Here is a 19,644-nt window from a genome sequence, read left to right as displayed (position 1 = left end):
CACTTTTACAAATCTGTATTCAATTGAATAAGTCAGCCAGTAAAACTGAATTATTTAAACATAAAGTTCTTTATTTGATTCAAGTTCAGCATCCCCACAGATATGTATCATTCATTAGCAGTCAAAATATTTACATAAAATTTTATCACAATCATTGTACCACAAGTAATTAAAAAAAAAAACTAATTCATTCATTACATAACATCATAAATTTTAGCAACAAATATTACATCAGTCTGCCTTTACTATAAAAGATTTACCTCAAATGCAAAATTCTAGATAGCAGATTTACAGTGATTTCACTGCAGAAAGGTCAATCCTCTGTCTAGTCACATGTGATTCCAAAGAGTTAGTAGTCCACAGTAAAGGTAAAATTCACAGACCACTGCAAAATTGGAGTTTCTGATTCTAAAATGCAAAATCAAATCTTTTCCTGAAACATAACAACAAATCAGTCAGCCATGCCCTGGTCCCATTGGGTGCAATCTGAGCTTTTCAATTCAAGTATCAGTGCAGTTTGTATAATTTTCATATGTTTGTCCTATTACCAGTGATGTCAATCACTTAGAGTTCATGGACAGAGCTGTGTGGCTCAGGGAGCTTCCTAATGTCACAGTTTTGAATCAGATTGAAGTAAAAAACAACAAGCTCCTCGTAGTTCTGCATGGAAATCCTTTCATTGATGCCATGGAATCTGAGAAAGAGAGAAAAAAAGTATTTAATTCTACCTGGTATAAAGATGGTACTTTACATATTCCCTTTTTCTATTCTTGCTGCATGATCTGTATTACTAGAGTTGAGAAATAATGACTGCACATGGAATTAATCTCAGTGTATTTGTTCAATTTAAACTTGAGGTCTGCTGTTTTTGTTGAAACTGTTTTTCAGTGTCACAAATGACTAAATTCTTACCTCTCAGTGTCACCTGGTTTAAACCAGGCCGGGGCAAAGCGATAAATATTTTTGGTCAAGTCTTTGAAGTGTCGACTGTCGGTGTTGCCGACACAGATACCTGCACATTTAAATATTACATTCAATCACTTTATCAAGTCCTGATAGACGCTTTAAAATGTTTACAGCTAAATAACCCAAATTTAAACAAATCTGTATGGATTCTACCTGGAGCAACTGTAACCGATGGAAACAAGTCCAGCACTGTTTTCTTAATAATCTGGAAGCCAAAGGCACTCTCATCATCAGGACTGATGGGTAGAGGGTCAAATCCATTAATAAGTTCTACCTTCACTCGCTGGTCCCTCACTGTATCCTTGATGATGTCCAGTACCTAGACAAGACATCACACATCTTATTCATCTCAAAGTGTACGAAGTGAGATATGAGGAATCCTGAAAAAGGAGAATCAAATTTCTGTCTCTACCTCTTGTAACGACTGTGCCGAGTGAATTCGTAGATTTACATAAGCTTCAGCAAGGGAAGGAATGACATTTAACTGTAAGAAGAAGGAAAACACTGAATTTTTACAAAGGAAAGTAACACACTGGTAATTTCACTTCTCATGAACTACATTCAATTTACAATAATCACTGCACCTTAACTCCTGCATTAAACAAGGTGACTGCTGTTGTAGTCCTTACAAACGCATTAGATACTGATTTTGTTTCAAGTATCCTGCAACATAAAAAAATACCAACCAGTCTATTTCAGTGAAACCAATCTTTAAAAAAAAAACATGCTGAATGAATTTTAGTAATTACCTGCCAAGGAGTGGAGAGAAGAGCCACAAATTTGACATTATGAACTTCATTGGGAACTTGAACTTAAGACAAAGAATTAGTACTAAGGATTAGTGAAAAATGAGTACAAGACAAAGCTCCAAGTAAACAAGGATTTAGTTTGCCTTACCTTATGGGCCAGATGCTCAAAGGTGTCTCCTTCAGGGCCATAACCAAATAATCTTGGCATTGGGTTGTCCTCTAGTCTGAGGAAACATCATGACACAGTTAAATCTTTGATACTGGCTTTTTGGATAAGGGGTGGGAAAAATTTAGAAAACAGCCAAGCATATGAACAGAGGTTAACCAAAAGTCATTATAGGAAAAAACAGTTAAAAAAAAAAAAACAATGTTCCTCTCACCTTTTGACTGCTGCAGCTAAGATCCCAATGCTAGTTTCCCTGGGAGGCACTGAGGAGTGACCAGGGGGCATAGACACACTAAGCTTCACAATGGCCTGGCCTTTTTCACTTAACCCAATTCTGTAAATCATAAATCGTCCACACATACATAAGACATAAGCAAGACAAGTGCATAACATAACATATATGCAGACAGGTTCTCACAGTGCAGCAGGTCCTTCAAGACCAGGAAAGATTCCATCAATTATTGCCAGGCCCTCATCCAGGACAAACGACAGCTGGACACCACGTTGCTTCAGAATACGTACGATGTTCATCGCTCCCTTGTAGCCATGGACCTTCACAAAGAAATTTTGAAGAGCTCAGCCATTTAATGTGATATTTCCAATCCCATTTAAGTTTGCAATGCCGCAATGAAACTGTTAACATACTTCTTCATCATGACCAAGACCAATGTAAAATCCCCTGCGTGGAGCATAGCCTTTTAACAGCAAATACTCCAGCGCCTGAAGTATTCCCTAAAAGAAATAAATCAGCAGTTTAGCCTAGCCTGCACATGTACATACACAACTCAAGTCTGTTTAAAAGCAAGCTCACACAATATGTCGTGTTTTCGCACCATTAGAGAGCTTTTGTCATCTAGGGTTCCTCTACCATAGATGAAGCCATCTATCTCCTTGGCAGAGAAAGGCGGTGCTTCCCAACCATCTGACTCTGAAGCAGGTACTACGTCAATGTGGGCCAGCAGTATGTATGGCACCAGGTCAGGCTGTGAACCTTTCACCCAAAACAGGTGGCTGTAGTTGGCCACCAATTCATGATGAACCAAGCTAGAAGAGAAAACGGTAGGGAAGGCTGGCAAAGGAAGAACACAACAAGCTTAAATTTATCATCTATTGCTTTGATAAGTGATTTATTGTTTATAGTCAATATTTAACTACAGAAAAGCATCTACTGGCTCCAGATTCTTACAACTGGTGATTTTCTGTTATTTTGGATTACATGAAAGTAAAATGAGTATATTTAATTGGCATTTTTCACTTTTTGTACACAAAAGTGAAAAATTAACAAAATACTCGGTGGCTTGATAAGGAAGAATTTTTTGTAGTCCTACTTAAAAGCTCAGTTGATTCACACATTAGTCGATATTGTAGATATTTGCAGTGTCAAATCACAGCCTGTAAGCTATTTTTTTAAAAACTGGCATAAGCTGACACCTGCTGAGATTAAACTATAGATAGGTTCATTTCACAAGTGAGGCTAAAGCAACTGACCAAGGAGGCTGTGAAAATCACAGCAAACGCTTTACAGATACACTCACTTTATAATTTATTATGCATACCTGTTCAACAACAACTGATTCACACCAATATCTAGTCAGCCAATCACATGCAACCGAGTCAGTGCATTTAGGCTTGCAATTAATCAAGATGACCTGCTAAAGTTCAAAGCGAGAATCAGAATGTGGAAAAGGTGTGATTTAAGTGACTTTGAACATGGCAAGTTTGTTGGTGCTGGACAGGCTGGTCTGAGTATTTCAGAAACTGCTGAACTTTTCCCACACAACCATCTCTAGGGTTTACAGGAAATGGTTCAAAAAAGAAAAAACATTCAGTAAGCAGCAATTTTCTGGATGAAAATGGCTTGTTAATGCCAGAGGTCAATGAATAATGGCAAGACTGCTTCAAGCTGATAGGAAGGCAAGCACAACTCAAAAAACTCATTACAACCAAGGTATGCAGCAGCTAGTGATGGGCAAAGCGGGCCTTATTAAACACTGAAATGTTCCATGGGCTTGAAACAGTCTGACACCCAACTCCACAGTGGCACCTACTGGACACTTTTGCTATTGTCACATTTTGATAACGCTATTCTGTGAAACAGACAAGTGTTGCACAATTCTAAACAAGACTATTTAGTATCATTAATTATGATCAACTAATGTTTGGGAGAAATCCCCATACAAACAAGCAAGAAAAACTGAGACTGTTAAAGCCAGCAAGCTGTGGCTGTAATGTAGTGTTTCAGCAAATACCATTTTCCCCCTGTTAACATGAGATTTTTTTCAGTTGCTTAGTAACAAAACAATTTATAAAATAATTTATCCTGAAAAATGGCTGCTATTATTCTGATAATCATGGTGAATGTCGCCTACTTTGTGGAAGATGTTTCATCCACAATGATATGAAGTGTGCCTGCATCTGTTATACTTTTATTCAAAAATATTATTCTTATATTATTTTCCCCTTGTTTTTGGGCAGACTCTGCTTCTTTTTTTTTTTTGCCTTGTAAGGAATTCTTTTGTCAAGATATAAAGGTATGGATATACAACACATTGTTCCAACCAATAAAATAGTGGGTCATGTGTCCTTGGAACAAAGACATCAGTGAGATAGTTTTTACCTCAACAGTGGCATCAGTGGTTGCACTGTGGGTACTATATGTGGGTTTTGCTAACACAGCTGTCAAAAAAATTGCCCACAAACTGTCCATTGAATCCTTTGCTGCAGTTACTGGTGGTACTCCTCCTGCTGCTTCTGCTGCTGATGACAAATTTTAAGCTTTCTAGGAGTTTACCTGTCATCAGTTTTGTTCTACACACTAACAATCAAGTGTAGAAGCAGCAGGTAAAACACACCAAAATCTTAGTTAGTGGTCATCATGTGACATAGCTGTTTTGAACCACATTTCGCAGCAGTGTTTCAAAACTGCGCTTCCAAAGTTCAATAAAGTTTTGAAACATCAGTATTAAATGTAGCTGCATAGCAAAAAATTGGGTTTACAGTAAATTAAAGCACCAAAAGTAAATGAATTTGTGTTTGCCATATGCTTCCACATTTGTAAAGAAAATGCATTTATGGGCTGAGCAGCAGAGTTGAGTAAGTGGGCTGCACCCATGGAAAAATTGCCAAATCTCCTGTGACAATTCCAAACAGCTTATTCTGCTTTTGACTCGTTTGCTGTTGTTTATTGGACTGGATGATTGCTGGTTGAAGAACTGGACGCCATCCTGCTGCAGTGTGTGAGAGCAAGCTTGTAACCAGCATGAGGAGGAGGTCCCAGGCTGTTGTGGCTGTGTATGGTTCTTCCACATGCTACTGAGGCCTTGTGATGGTCAAATTAAGCTTTTGTGAAGCACTGAACCACTTGGGTCAGTTGTTTTGAAAACGGATTCATTATTCGAAGCATCGGTTACAGCGCCCTCTCCTGAATAAGTGCAAGGCTTTTAATTACAGTTGATTCACTCGGTACAACACATATAGTAAGGGATATTACTCCCCCCTGTGTCCTGGCTGAGGACACCTTTATTCATGCCTTCAAGGCACATGACACATGATGACATATGTGCGGCCCTGCCCACAAATACACTGCTCAAAAAAATTAAGGGAACACTTAAACAACACAATATAACTCCAAGTAAATCAAACTTCTGTGAAATCAAACTGTCCACTTAGGAAGCAACAGTGATTGACAATCAATTTCACATGCTGTTGTGCGAATGGAATAGACAACAGGTGGAAATTATTGGCAATTAGCAAGACACACTCAATAAAAGAGTGGTTCTGCAGGTGGGGACCACAGACCAGTTCTCAGTACCTATGCTTTCTGGCTGATGTTTTGGTCACTTTTGAATGTTGGTGCTTTCACACTCATGGTAGCATGAGACGGACTCTACAACCCACACAAGTGGCTCAGGTAGTGCAGCTCATCCAGGATGGCACATCAATGCGAGCTGTGGCAAGAAGGTTTGCTGTGTCTGTCAGCGTAGTGTCCAGAGGCTGGAGGCGCTACCAGGAGACAGGCCAGTACACCAGGAGACGTGGAGGAGGCCGTAGGAGGGCAACAACCCAGCAGCAGGACTGCTACCTCCGCCTTTGTGCAAGGAGGAATAGGAAGAGCACTGCCAGAGCCCTGCAAAATGACCTCCGGCAGGCCACAAATGTGCATGTGTCTGCACAAACAGTTAGAAACCAACTCCATGAGGATGGTATGAGGGCCCGACGTCCACAGATGGGGGTTGTGCTCACAGCCCAACACTGTGCAGGATGCCAGAGAACACCAGGATTTGCAAATTCGCCACTGGTGCCCTGTGCTCTTCACAGATGAAAGCAGGAGACGCCATGGATAGCGATCTGCTGCCTGCAACATCCTTCAGCATGACTGGTTTGGCAGTGGGTCAGTAATGGTGTGGGGTGGCATTTCTTTGGAGGGCCACACAGCCCTCCATGTGCTCGCCAGAGGTAGCATGACTGCCATTAGGTACCGAGATGAGATCCTCAGACCCCTTGTGAGACCATATGCTGGTGCAGTTGGCCCTGGGTTCCTCCTAATGCAGGACAGTGCTAGACCTCATGTGGCTGGAGTGTGTCAGCAGTTCCTGCAAGATGAAGGCATTGAAGCTATGGACTGGCCCACCCGTTCCCCAGACCTGAATCCAATTGAGCGCATCTGGGACATCATGTCTTGCTCCATCCACCAACGTCACGTTGCACCACAGACTGTCCAGGAGTTGGCGGATGCTTTAGTCCAGGTCTGGGAGGAGATCCCTCAGGAGACCATCCGCCATCTCATCAGGAGCATGCCCAGGCATTGTAGGGAGGTCATACAGGCACGTGGAGGCCACACACAATACTGAGCCTCATTTTGACTTGTTTTAAGGACATTACATCAAAGTTGGATCAGCCTGTAGTGTGTTTTTCCACTTTAATTTTGTGTGTGACTCTAAATCCAGGCCTCCATTGGTTAATAAATTTGATTTCCATTGCTGATTTTTGTGTGATTTTGTTGTCAGCACATTCAACTTTGGATGGCTTCAACAGCACTGGCACTGTGGCATCTGTGGCTGACCCTCTCTGATGTACCGGATAGGGACAGGGCTGATTATTTGGATGTACCAGCGTCTGCTGTCAGGTTATTTTGGCATTTACTCAAAGCCATTCAGGGGACATTACTTTGGATCGTGTTTACAAAAACTAGCATGGAGCATACAGAGCTGTCCCTCCCCCTCACCTTGGACTTTCAGATCATATTTCCATTCTGCTTGTCCCCACCTACAACCCCCCTCCTGAGGACAATCAAACCAACACAAAGGACAGTCACTGTGTGGCCCACTGATGCTGCCTCTGTGCTCCAGGACTGTTTTGAATGGTCCATCTTCAGAGAAGCTGCAACAAAAGGGAATGAAGTGGACCTGGAGGAGTATGCATCAGCCATCACTAGCTACATTAGTAAGTGTTTTGACATTGTCACCTCCACCAGAACATTCACTTTTCACCCCATCCAGAAGCCCTGGATGAACGCAGAGGTTAAACGCCTTCTGAGAGCATGGGATTCTGCATTCAGGTCATGTCATGTTAAGAACTGCAAAGAGAACTCTAGACGCTGGTATCAAGAGAGCCAAAGTTGCATATGCCCTAAAGATCCATTGTCACTTCAACAACAGTGACCCCTGGAGGATGTGGGCAGGTATCAGGAGCATCACAGACCACAGTAGGAAAGATGCTGTATGTTCCAGGGACCCATCCATACCTGATGCTCTTAACACCTTTTATGCTCACTTTGAAGCATCTAACAAATCTCCCTCCATCCAACTCACCTCCTCACCAGACGAGCAGCATCCCAGACTCACAACTGAAAAGGTCAGGAGGTCATTCCAGAGGGTCAATATCCACAAGGCTACAGGACAGGACAACATCCCCGGCCGTGTCCTGAAGGACTGCGCACACCAGCTCTCTGAGGTACTGACTGTGGAAGTACTATTTAGGGGCCGGATGGAAAGCTCTGGTGGGTCGGATTGCACTTTTGCAATTAAGCAATATTTTGATAAATTGAGCAGATATTTGTGGTTTGCACATCTACATTCTCACCTGAAAACATCTTAAAAGTTTCTTTTGTCACAGAAACATATTTCAAACTTTTCCTCCTCTATTTCTGCATTTCGGTTTTTCTGAGCAATGAATCATTGGGTGTGATAGGCCACGAAAGATATACCGGACCCATCCTTCAAATCCAAGGAAAAGAAGAACGCATTTGTTGGCCGCATTTGGAGGAGCCTTTGAACTTGGACAGACTTCGTCACCTCACTGTGACATAATCGACCTACAAATATGGCCTTCGAAGGATGCAGCCCCTGAATCTGGACACAGCCTATTGCACCTTGTTCTTCTCCTTCAGGAAACAGAAGTTATAGACATAACTGTTCATTCTTTGGAGTTGTAAGTTCAGGGTTTTAAGCACCTATAGAAGCTCTGGTGTCACACTGCCATCACTACTGAGGCCATGGGCCGGCCTGAGGCATAGGCAACATATTTGGCTGCATAGGGCCCCCTGAGCACCAGGGGGCCCCCAAGCTCACCCAAATTTTTCACTAAACTTTTTTTTTACATGCCAGTGTCCTAAAAGAAAGACCAAACTATTACAGCACTCCAGAATTGTACAATTGTAGCAATACTAATTTAACTGACTTCGTGTGTCTGCGTGCATTTGGGCAGTTTCGGCAGTGCTCTAGGTGACCTGATGGTCTGTCAGTTACGGTCATTTGTGGATGATGCTACAGAAAAGAAATGTCACAGAAAAGGACCTGTCCCTCTGGAGCAGAGAGGAGGAAAAAGAGAAGATTAAAGGAAGAAAAAGGCAAGAAGACAGGAGTATGTTTCCATGAGCAATTACGATACGTTTAGTTGGTATACAACTCCAAATGGTTGTGTAGTTCACTAGCTGACTTGGTATGGTCTTTATCATGTCACTAGAACTCTTATAAAAAAAAAAGCACAACCTTTTAACCTGTGTCACTGACCTCAGTGTGTTTCTAGTTAATATACATTTTGCTTGGATCTTATGGTCATGGTCCTGGGTTTATGACCCAGCATTATAGTTTTTGGACTTTCAGTTTTCTATTGTTTAAGGTTACTGTTTGATTCCTAGTTTATTATTGTTTATTATTTGCAGTTTTGAATTTTGTGCCCTATTCTGGTAATTCCTGGTTGGTTTCTTTTTTTATATCCTCAGGTTTCTTAGTTTAGTCATCTGAGTTCTGTTCTTGGCTCTTATTTACTTTGTATTGAATCCTGTGTTTCAGTTCTCATGCTTCCTGTGTTCCCGTGTCTGCTTGGTATTTATTCTCCTGTTAAGTATACTTAGTCCTGGTCTCAGTTCCTTGTGCTGTACTTTGAGTCCTCCAGCGGCGTTTCTTCCTCTTGTGTCTAGTTACCTGTTGTGTTCTTGTTCCTCTAGAGTTGTCGCTACACTTGTCTGCTTCCATGTGTTGTGTCAAGTCAGCATTTCTCTTTCCATGTCTACTTCCTGTTTTACTTTGGCAGTCCTTTGTATCATTGTATTCAGTTTTGCTTCCCTTGTCTTGTTATGCTGTGCTTCCTGTGTGTCCTATCTCCCCATTTATCACGTGTGTATATACTGTCTGTGTCCTCCTGTTCTTTGTCACATCATCTCACTTAGATGGTGAGTTTCCTGGTTCAGAGTTTCCCCGTGTATTCCTAGTTGTTTACTTATTAGCTCCAGCTGAGCTTTCCTAATTTCCTTGTACCTGATGTGCATCCAGCAATAAAGATGTGCTTTTCTGAGTTCATGCTTTCCCTCCTGGGTCCTGTGTTTGGGTCCTTGCGACACTTACAAGCCAGGGCTGTTGAATATTTACAAGGTTCAGTGGACGGGACATGCTAGCTGGGCATATCTTGGCTTTATTCATGCATGCATGTTCAGACATAACTGTGCATTTGTAAGCTGTGGTGGTTTAATCTAACTGGTTTACTCACAGTTCCTGTGGTGACAGCGTTTTGTTATTTTTACACTGTGGTCAGGTTGCATGGATAGACTAGTAGACCTCGCATTCATGCCTCATTTGTGGCCTTGGGGTGGCACCACGCCATTTGTGGTATAGCAGCATAATATATTGACGGAACTTCTCTTAGCATTGGGCCCAATTGCTGACCACTTGTATTTGATATTATTCCATTGATGCTCAGTAATTCTGTATGCTAAATAATTATTCATATACCAGAAATGGCTTATTTACTAGTCTGTAATTAGGTGTATTTGCAAAGCAGGTCAAACACCCTAAATCAGATATTTCCTAAAAAGCCTATGCCCTTTTGATTGAATATGGCATGCATTGATACTTGTCCCACCCTCCTCAATGTCATGGACATGACATAGTTTTACGATGTCTATCATACTGAAATTCAATAGGCTTATGTACATGGGGCAGAAAGAGCATTGCATCCCAAGAAATTAATATTCAACTTCAACCCTCCAGCATTATTAACAGTTAGGCTCAGGTGACAATGAAGTGCTATGAGGGGGGCCCCAAATCAAATTTTGCCTAGGGCCCCTTCAAAGTTTGGGCCGGCCCTGCTGAGGCCCTGTTTGTTAAATTAATGAATTATTAAATTGACAATATGTCTTGTTTCTTCGAACTTCAATCATTCAGTCTAATAAACGACACCAAACACGACTCAGTAGCAGAATAAGGTGTTCGGCATTGGCGGAAAATATTTCACAGGTTTTTCATGGGCACAACCCACAAATGCATTTTCCTTCCAAATGTCACACCATTTAAGGGGGAAAAAATTTCCAACATTATAAGATTTATTGCCAAGAAGCATTGTTACAACAAAGAAATAATCGATCAAAAACAAATCCTCACTTTCTGTACACTAAGTTTAGCAGCTCTGAGGTTAAAAAAAAAATGCATTACCTGTGGTAGAGTTAACTAGACCTGACCGACCAAGTCACGTGTGAGCGTCCGTAACCACTACTTGCTCGTTAAGCACAATATATAGAGAAAAGTTACTTTTCGCATCTTTTAGTGGCAGGCTTACCTTTTCGGAGAAATCTGTCAAATTCAAGCAGCGCAGTGGTGTTGATTTCCGTCTCTGAGAAGGACACGGTGGGGATCCGGATTGCCTCTGAATAAATGGAGACAGATTATGTCACCAAACAGAGGTCTCTCTCTCTCTCGCTGCATTTTATAGCCACTGTCACACGGCGAGGTTAAAAACACATCTCCGAATACCTTTAAAATGTGTTAGGAGCTGCTCTCTCTGACTGTGGTCAATGGCGAGTGATATGTTATTCGTCTTTTCCCAGTGAGCGAGTTGAAGTCCGGCGTTAACGTCCAGTGAGAAAGTCCTGATAGACGCTATCGTAAATAAAAATAAGCCTGTAATAAGCAAGCTACAAATAATTATCTTTAAAAACTTAAAAATCCTGAACTTCGAACCCGAGTCTGCCATTGTAAAACCTGCTTCGTTCCTAGCGGAACTAGTTGACTGTGACGGAGGACAGAATTTGAATAAGCGCCATCTGCTGAGAGAGAGCAGTCACACCTACTTTATGTAGCTGCCAAGTTTTGCGTAACAGATTTTATTTCCCAATTTGTTTATATTTAAAAAAAAAAAAAAAAAAAAAAAAAAAAAATCAATTCCACCATGTGGGCGTAAGGCACCAAATCTAGAATCTAATCTTCCCCATGTCAAAAAAAAAAAAAAAGGGGGGGGGGGGGGGGGGGGGGGGGCGCATTTAGATTTCAGTATCACCATGTATTCCTTTCATTTTAAGTAGTGAAATAAGTGAAAAAAAATACAAAGCAAATAACCTTTATTGAAATATAGTTTGAACATTTAGAAAACATGCATACAAGTACAGTGAAATATAACAATTACAGTTAAGAAATATTTTTAAAAAAAAAAATCAATTTTGTCTGAGTGTTTTGGAATAGCTAACAGTGACAAGATTATCATGGCATAACACATAGAAATACAAAAATGTAAAACTGAACTTTGCAGTTTGCTCCCAGAAACAATCGCAGAAGTTTTTCCATCACCAGTAGTTTCAACAGTCTTCAACATTAACATAAAGAAGGTACAGGACACATGCTACAATTAGGAAAACTAAAATCTGGATGTGGATGGGTACAAGATGGCGTTCCACCTCTTGTCTCCTCTGGGTCGTGGGACTCACAGGACTGCCTGGGTATGCATACTGGACAGGTCTCTGTGCAGCACCCTTGATGGGTCTCCGACAAGTGACACTGAAAGAAGGAGGAAAAAAAAAAAAAAAAATATGGAATGCTCAACCTTATGATCCAGCCACAACACTTCTACCATGTGAAAGATGTCTTTTATTTCATATCTTATTCAACAAGTCAGAGTTGTAACAGTGTTGATGTGGCACTTACTAGATCCCCGTTTGCTCGGTCTTATTGTCTAGAAGGATGTCCTTCAAAGTATACCTCACAGGTTCCTGAGAAACCTGGAAAAGATGGCAAAAATGACAAACTACACCAGAGATACCAGAAACAGCAGAGACAGAAGCCCTGTAATTCAAGCAGAAATGAAAGGAGGTGACTGCTGATGAAGAAAACAATGAAGAAGCTCTGCTCCAAAGATTGCTGTGGTGGGGTGTTTATTAATTAAAACAGAGTGGGCCAGGAAAGGAAAGACTACCCAGAACATTGACAGTGCATGGTATTGGCATATAATTGGCATGTAGTTACAAGGGCGCATTTGAAATGCAAAGGGTAATGATACTGAAGGGTCTGACAGAAAAAAATACTAGGGCACTGGAGTGAACACTGCTACAGAAACTCAAACAGCTTATCAATTGTATGATTAGATTTTGTGTTTCTTCTTTCTCACCAGAAGACAAATACCTGACATATATTGAAAAATTATAGCACAGCAGTTGTTCAGGTTATCCATTACATCAACACAAACATATTGTGCTCTTGTGCAAGTGCATCCCATCAAGTGATATGGATTAAAATCCAAAAATTAAAAGCCAGTAAGAAGATTTACATATACCACCAGTCATGTGGGATACCTCTCCAATACTTCAGCCAACACCAAGATTTGTGTGTCAAGTGTGACTGAACACCATGAGCTCTACTGACCCTGCTGGACTGTGACTGATTTTCTTGCACATTGCTCCCTTTGAACTCTCTCTCACTGTCTGTAATAGAAAGTGAGCTCCGATTCTCCATCTGTTTACAGCAAGAATGTAAACTGAGTACCCACTCTAGCAGAGATTATATAAAAATAAAGACAGTGAATGTGGGGTTTGAAATGTGAATCAACTTTCCTCCTCAACCATTTGAGTGATGCTGAAGGACTGTGAGGAAAATGATGAGCCATCATTGGACATAACTGACTTGGATCTAGGTAGAACCTGCAAGTATTAGTATTGTGTTAAAAGCAAAGCACAACACTATACCCATTTGAATGCTTGACAATACAAAATAGAAACAATCAAACAAACTGGTACTGTGTGAGGGACACAGAGCAAAAGTCTAAGCCAGGAATGCAGAGAATTTCAAATCCAAAAGTAGTCAAATAAGACCAGCCTACCCTTGACCCTAATCCTGTGTGGTGATCTGCAGAGGATGTTCTACTAATCTGTGAGTAGTTAGACTGACTCCACTCTGAAGACTTTAACACATTCCGTGAATTCCAGTTGGAACTAGATTCCATGTTTCTACGAGGACAAGCACGCTAAAAGAGGCCAATCCAACGAAAGAGACAGAGAAAAAAAAAAAATGTGGGTGACACCTAAGAATTTACTTTGACAGAAGGTTGTTCAAATTATATGAATATCTGCAGTATTTACCAGCTTTGATGAGGGTAAAAAACACTGTGGGTAAAAAACGTGATTCTGAAAAGTTATAGAAAACAAGGAAAAAACATCAAAGTTCACAATTAGCATGCTTTGCCAACTTCTGAATTCAGTATTAAAACTGCAACCAGTAACCATTAGATGGCACTAGAGAAGTTTTGTTTCCATTGGCCTTGTGATGAAAGTGTGATACCCCGCAGATGGTAATAGGTAGGGCCAACTCACTTCTTGAAAAAATAAATAAATAAATAAATCATTTAAAAGAAAAAAAAAATGCTTTAAAAGATCCAAAACCTCTGAATATTACCTGGCTGCTCTCCTGTTCGGTCTTGTCTGGCTGGTCACGCATTTGTTGTTCTGAACCTGCACAAGCCACAGAAAAATAACACAAAGTTATGATATGAATAAAACAAAATCTTACTGAAAAAATAAAACCCCAACCATTTCTTGTCATACGTGATTCTTCATCCTCTTCCTGATTTTCCTCCTCTTCAGAGTCAGAGTACAGAACGGCTTTCGCTGCTTCATTCAACCTTTTGTGTCTATCAGACTGCAGCAGTTTCTGGAGCTTCCTTTCATACAAGGCCCTGGTGGAGGCTGGCATATAAAAAAAAGCATGAGAGCAATTTGTACTTAAGGAGCAAACAGACCTAAAAAATAATGTGGAAACTTCTTTTAAAATAAGTATTAAAGATGGCAAAAATCCTTTTCATAAGCCTCACCAACTATAGGCCCAGCTTTAACCCCACGTTTGAGTAGCGCAGCCTTGAGGTCATCATCAGTCAAGCTACTGGGAACAGGCATCTCTGCATCGTCTGGATCCTTCTTGTCCTAACAAGACAAGATTTGCTCGATTTAAGATGTAACAAAAGCTTTACGTTAAACACCAGCAAGTCCCAGGTGTGGGAGATGGAAATAAAAGTAACTGGAGGCTGACGCTTACAGATAGGTAGATCTATAAGTATTGACATCTACCCGTGACAGGTAATGGATACATGGATTATCTAATTTGACAAGCTGGATCAAAATAAGCACCAATCCTGATCAATGAAATAGATCATCAACCATGATGCATCTAATCCACAATACAATACTACAATTTCTTTAACATTTCTTTATATATAATTTTTAAAGTGTTTTCAATTTTATTTACATTACAAAGTTAGTTTTCTGTGCCCAATCAATCCCAAGCAGAGAGGCTTGACACTTGATGGGGGAAAAAAAGAGAAAAAAAAAAAAAAAAAAAAAGGAGGGATATCAGATTAGTACTCTACATTAAGCCATTTGTTCTGATATGTAATATAAAATACCAAATACAGAAAAACCATTTGGTACATTTGGTACATAAAATGACAGAAGTTAGTAGTTTAGTTAAATTCATAATTCATCATAATTCAAAAAAAGAAAAAATGAATATCAAATATTTCAGTTTAAAACGACTATCCAGTTCATATTGCACCAGTTTCTAAATCTAAAACTGATATTATACAGTCTTTAGTTTTGACTTTAGTCTACCCAAAACAGCAAGTCTTTCTACTTCCAAGCAAGCGCCAGCGTTCCCCTTCATTGCAGAGATATACGAGCGTGACAGGTGTGCACGCGACTGTAATGACAGCCTCCATTATAGAAACAGCTCGTGTAACTTATACCAACTGTACAGCTGGTACAGTAGTTTAAGGTCCTCAAGTGTGCAACAGCAAGAGGGCTGTTGGGAACCAATGACCCAGCGCTCCCCTCCACACTTCCCCAGCACACGGCTGCGAACTTTGCGCTGCTTCGGTGTGAATGAATTCAAACCAGTTATTAGCAATGTCTAGCATTTTATATATGAAATTGTCGCAACTGATATTAGAGGGCCTTTTCGCAGACCAAATACTTCGTCACTGCCCCCCATTAAGTTCATTTTTACTCTGCATAAGTTCATCATAGAAAATACCGAGGCCACCAAGAATGAACTCACTGGAACTTCTTCTACACAGTCGTCCTCGTCACTGGAGAAATTCGCAGCGTTTTTCTGATGGATGTGTTTGAGGTGCAGCTCCACATAGACCTCCTTTTTGCTCGCCGCGGGTGGCAGCGCGACGTTATGAGCAACTAAATCTGACTTTAGTCGAGTTTTAGAGAGATGAGCAGCATCCTCCACAAACGGCATTTCACAAGGACCAGGCGGAATTTAAGGAAAACAAAACTTCAGATTTGTGCCTCTGTTAGACGTCCTCGGTGGAGCTGCGAAGAAAACCTTCTGCTTTTGCTCAGACAATCAGTCTGGATTGAGAACAGCTGCAACCGAAGACTTGATTGACAGCAAGCAACCTAGCTTTACATGCAACAGGCCAACAAACTAACAGCGTTCTCGGTTCGTTTTGAATTGAAATACGTTCAAATTCATTTTAAGGCCTGTTTAAAGCCCATGTGTAAAAGTTAGAATTATTGAAGACTTTTGAAATGCTATAGAAGGAAAAACACTGGCCTTGCCTATTTTGAGTGCCCTAATGTGGTTCCATTAAGGTATAGCTAGGTATGCAGTGTTATTATTATTTTTTTTTTTTTTTCTCAATGGGAGAAGTTGTTAGGAACCTCGTATTTGAAAGACAGATTATCACAGTTAAATTTAAGGAGGTAAAAATGCATCCAAGCAATCTCAGTGAAATTATGACATACCTTTGACGTGCAGGTGTGACCCAGGCTTTGGTTGCTGTGGGCACTGCGTTTCTGATGCATGCTGCTGCTGAGGCAACATTTTGACAGGAGTGATGCATTCGCCCCGTACAACTGGTGAGTACTTCCTTTCTAACACCTGTGAACAGATGAAGAATAAAAGGAAAGACATTTGTTCAGGTGAGTATCTTCTAAGCAGGGTGCCTAATATGTTCCGCTGAGGACTCCCGCGCGCCCACCCCTACTGTTTAAACCCCTACAGGAGGCATCCCTCTCAACAAACGTGACTTTTGTCAAACTTAAATCCCTTTTTTTTTTTTTAGAACTGTTTTAATAGCAAACTGTGCTTTTCATGTTTTGCTTTAAGTGTTGCAAAAAGTTAAAACGGAAAATTAAATGAAATTCCATAAGTATGTTATTAGCTTAGCTCCAGTTTAGCGTGGTTAAAAAAACTCATTTTAGTCAAAGTCACATGAACCCTATTACTGTGTCCTCTGAAGCTGTTTTCAAATGCCTGAGGTTACATCAGGGATTGCTGGCATACTGAAACAGCTTAGATCATTTTTATTAATTTGTCCCACTTCAGTTGTTTTCACTTACTTTTAAGTTACTTTTGTAACATTTACTATCTCACATATTCCAGAATTCATTTTTGACTCTAAGTTACTGGTAATCTAACAAATCTAACAGTTGCTGCGCTCCCACATGTCCACTGTCTGCAGAAATGTAAACTAATGTAATTCATAGAAAGAATTAATCATATTTATGTGATTAGACCTGTTCCCACCAGTTTAACTAATAATAATAGTATATATTTGTGATATTTGCAATACTACACTGTTGTTTCCCTTTGTGAAATCTTTGAGGATTTTCTACATCATGCAATTTGCATCAAGTCATGAGATCACTGTCAAAGATGATAATCTCAATAATTGAGTTCACTTCAGTGATTAATTTGTATTTGCTGTTGTATTTCCATATTCTCGGGATATAACAACACAAAAACTTCACCAGTGGAAACATTGTAGAGCATAATGTAAATCTCCAGTAACAGAAGATAGAAGCATTATAACAATGATGATTCCTCTGCCCTTGTGCATCCTGGTCAGCAGATAGAAATTCCTATTCCACACCACACATTTATACTATTAAGCTACAGCTTAGGTGCAGTTCAGCTCACCATGTGCTGATTTTTGATGTAAGAATCAGGTCTTGTTTAGCATGCAACTATGTTTTAAACCCCTGTGACTTCTGATTTCGCTGGACTGGTTCTAAATACAGCTAAGCTGGCCAGAAGCTCAAGCTCAAACTGTCCTCTCAGACAGGATTAGTCTCTGTGTCCAGAGTTCCTTGTCTTGCCTTCAGGCTCACACTATAAACCACTGAAGATTAGTAACCTGCAGAGTAATAAAAGAGATCATTCCAAAGTCATTAAGTCACTCATTTGTTCCATTTACAATCAATGTTAAACAGTAACTCTGTAAGGTTTGAACCCTTCCTCTTGTTTAGATTCATAAGATGCATATATACACTCATTTAATTTGGTACACCTTGCAGGTACTGGGTTGAACCTGTTTTTGCCTTCAAATTGTCTGGAAGCATTCCTCAGAGATTTTGGTCCATACTGACATGACAGCACCACACAGTTGCAGATTTGATGGCTGTACATCCATGATGCCAAAGATGCAAAGGTGCTCTACTGGATTGAGCTCTGGTGACTGTGGAGGTCATTTGAGTATGGTGAACTGATTGTCATGTTTAAGAAACCAATTTGAGATCATTTGACCTTTGTGGCATGGCATCCTGTTGGAAGCAACCATCAGAAGATGGCTAAACTGTGGTCATTAAGGGATGGACATGGTCAGCAACAACACTTAGGTAGGCTGTGGCATTTAAACAATGCTAAATTGGTGCTAAGGGACCCAAGGTGTGCCAAGAAACTATCCTCCACACATTACACCACCTCTAGCCTGAACCATTGATACAAGGCTTGAAGGATCCATGCTTTTGTGTTGTTAATGCCAAATTCTGATCTTACCCTCTGAATATCGCAGCAGAAATCAAGGCTCATCAGACCAGGCAATTTTTGTATTTCTATTACCCATTTCAGTGAGCCCGTGTAAACTGTAGACTGTTCTTAGCTGGCAGCAGTAACACGTGGCATGGTCTTCTGCTACTGTAGCCCATCTGCTTCAAGGTTTGATGTGTTCTGCATTCAGAGGTGCTCTTCTGCATACCTTGGTTGTATCAGGTGGTTATTTGAGTTACTGTTTCCTTCCTATGAGCTCAAAGCAGTCTGGCCATTGTTGAAAAGCATTTCATCCAGACAACTGCCACTCACTGGATATTTTCTCTTTTTCAGACCATTCTCTGTAAATCCTAGAGATGGTTGTGTGGGAAAATTCCAGCAGATCAGAAACTGAAAGGGTGAAATACTCAGACTAGCCTGTCTTGCACCAACAACCATGCCACCCTCAGTCATTTAAATCACCTTTCTTCTCCATTCTGATGCTCTCTTTGAATTTCAGCAGGTTGACCTGACCATATCTACATGCCTAAATGCATTGAGTTGGTTAAATATTTGTCTTAACAAGCAGTTGAGCAGGTATACCTAATGAAGTGGCTGGTGAGTGTATTTAGGTAATTATATACTCAGAAGTTCCATTGTTCTAGTTGGTATCGTCAAATACAGTGACACACAGATAAACGTGGTAGCCATGTTTATCTGTTTGGCTGATATGCTGGCATCATATCTAAAAGTCTGACCTGATATGAACTGTGTGACAGAGCAACAAGATGTATTATGACTAGAATGCCACCGACCACCTGGGTTATTTTATTCATCTTTCCTCAAACATATGTAACTAGATAGCACATATGTAATGACAATAGAGTGGGTCACATTTGAGTTTCACTTAAACAGACGTGATCACCTGCTGAGCTGTCGCTTACTGTTATTAATTTGCACCATTTTTAGATCAGCTCAGTGGAAGTTGTGAACAAATATGCTGTTTTATATTGATCCACAGTGCTGCACTTGTGCAGTAGCTTTTGTGGCATATTTAGAGCAAACAGTCAAGGCCATTGTGTTAAAATTGATAAAATATTATTACAACAATGCTCTGTTTGTCTTCAGAAATCATCAAATTTTGTGGTTTTAAATATCAAAGACAAAAAGATGAAATAGTAGTTGTTGGGGTCAAGAGGCTAAATGGATTTTGAATCCTTTTGAAAAATCTGCTTAAGAGGAACAGCAGGCAAAC

General features: G+C 40.4%; 2 protein-coding genes across 3 annotated transcripts; both read right to left on the bottom strand.

The window, feature by feature from the left end:
• Nucleotides 1–74: 74 nt before the first annotated feature.
• Nucleotides 75–11,402, bottom strand: pm20d1.2 (peptidase M20 domain containing 1, tandem duplicate 2). The gene is made up of 13 exons (XM_030733314.1): nucleotides 11,127–11,402; nucleotides 10,933–11,019; nucleotides 2,715–2,950; nucleotides 2,527–2,613; nucleotides 2,300–2,433; nucleotides 2,096–2,215; nucleotides 1,864–1,939; nucleotides 1,716–1,777; nucleotides 1,551–1,629; nucleotides 1,379–1,450; nucleotides 1,120–1,285; nucleotides 913–1,012; nucleotides 75–694 (listed from the first exon to the last, which is right to left on the bottom strand). Exons 1-13 carry the CDS (start codon nucleotides 11,344–11,346, stop codon nucleotides 565–567), a joined length of 1,569 nt encoding a protein of 522 aa, XP_030589174.1. The 5' UTR covers nucleotides 11,347–11,402; the 3' UTR covers nucleotides 75–564.
• A 394-nt stretch (nucleotides 11,403–11,796) lies between these two features.
• lemd1 (LEM domain containing 1) lies at nucleotides 11,797–15,964 on the bottom strand. Of its 2 annotated transcripts, XM_030734267.1 has the most exons (10): nucleotides 15,684–15,964; nucleotides 14,446–14,554; nucleotides 14,180–14,320; nucleotides 14,031–14,086; nucleotides 13,718–13,762; nucleotides 13,459–13,602; nucleotides 13,193–13,279; nucleotides 13,005–13,094; nucleotides 12,291–12,364; nucleotides 11,797–12,143 (listed from the first exon to the last, which is right to left on the bottom strand). In XM_030734267.1, exons 1-10 carry the CDS (start codon nucleotides 15,873–15,875, stop codon nucleotides 11,945–11,947), a joined length of 1,137 nt encoding a protein of 378 aa, XP_030590127.1. In that variant the 5' UTR covers nucleotides 15,876–15,964; the 3' UTR covers nucleotides 11,797–11,944. The 2 variants fall into 2 exon arrangements, with proteins under 2 accessions (XP_030590127.1, XP_030590126.1); XM_030734266.1 differs by lacking the exons at nucleotides 13,005–13,094; nucleotides 13,193–13,279.
• Nucleotides 15,965–19,644: the final 3,680 nt, after the last annotated feature.

The sequence above is a fragment of the Archocentrus centrarchus genome, chromosome 7 (genome assembly GCF_007364275.1).
Source record: "Archocentrus centrarchus isolate MPI-CPG fArcCen1 chromosome 7, fArcCen1, whole genome shotgun sequence".
Taxonomy (NCBI): Eukaryota; Metazoa; Chordata; class Actinopteri; order Cichliformes; family Cichlidae; genus Archocentrus; species Archocentrus centrarchus.
The sequence above is the reverse complement of the archived record's forward strand: the minus strand, read 5'-3'. Positions and strand labels throughout refer to the sequence as shown.

What these genes read in the sequence shown, in the direction of transcription:
- pm20d1.2 (XM_030733314.1), bottom strand. Translation starts at nt 11,346, where the DNA reads ATGGCAGACTCGGGTTCGAAGTTCAGGATTTTTAAGTTTTTAAAGATA. An exon ending in GCTCCTAACACATTTTAAAG is followed by an intron (nt 11,020 to 11,126) that starts GTATTCGGAGAT and finishes CCATTTATTCAG; the next exon opens with AGGCAATCCGGATCCCCACC. An exon ending in AAACCAGGTGACACTGAGAG is followed by an intron (nt 695 to 912) that starts GTAAGAATTTAG and finishes TCTCTTTCTCAG; the next exon opens with ATTCCATGGCATCAATGAAA.
- lemd1 (XM_030734267.1), bottom strand. Translation starts at nt 15,875, where the DNA reads ATGCCGTTTGTGGAGGATGCTGCTCATCTCTCTAAAACTCGACTAAAG. An exon ending in TAAAGCTGGGCCTATAGTTG is followed by an intron (nt 14,321 to 14,445) that starts GTGAGGCTTATG and finishes TTTATATGCCAG; the next exon opens with CCTCCACCAGGGCCTTGTAT. An exon ending in ATCAGTCACAGTCCAGCAGG is followed by an intron (nt 12,365 to 13,004) that starts GTCAGTAGAGCT and finishes CATCTTTTCCAG; the next exon opens with GTTTCTCAGGAACCTGTGAG.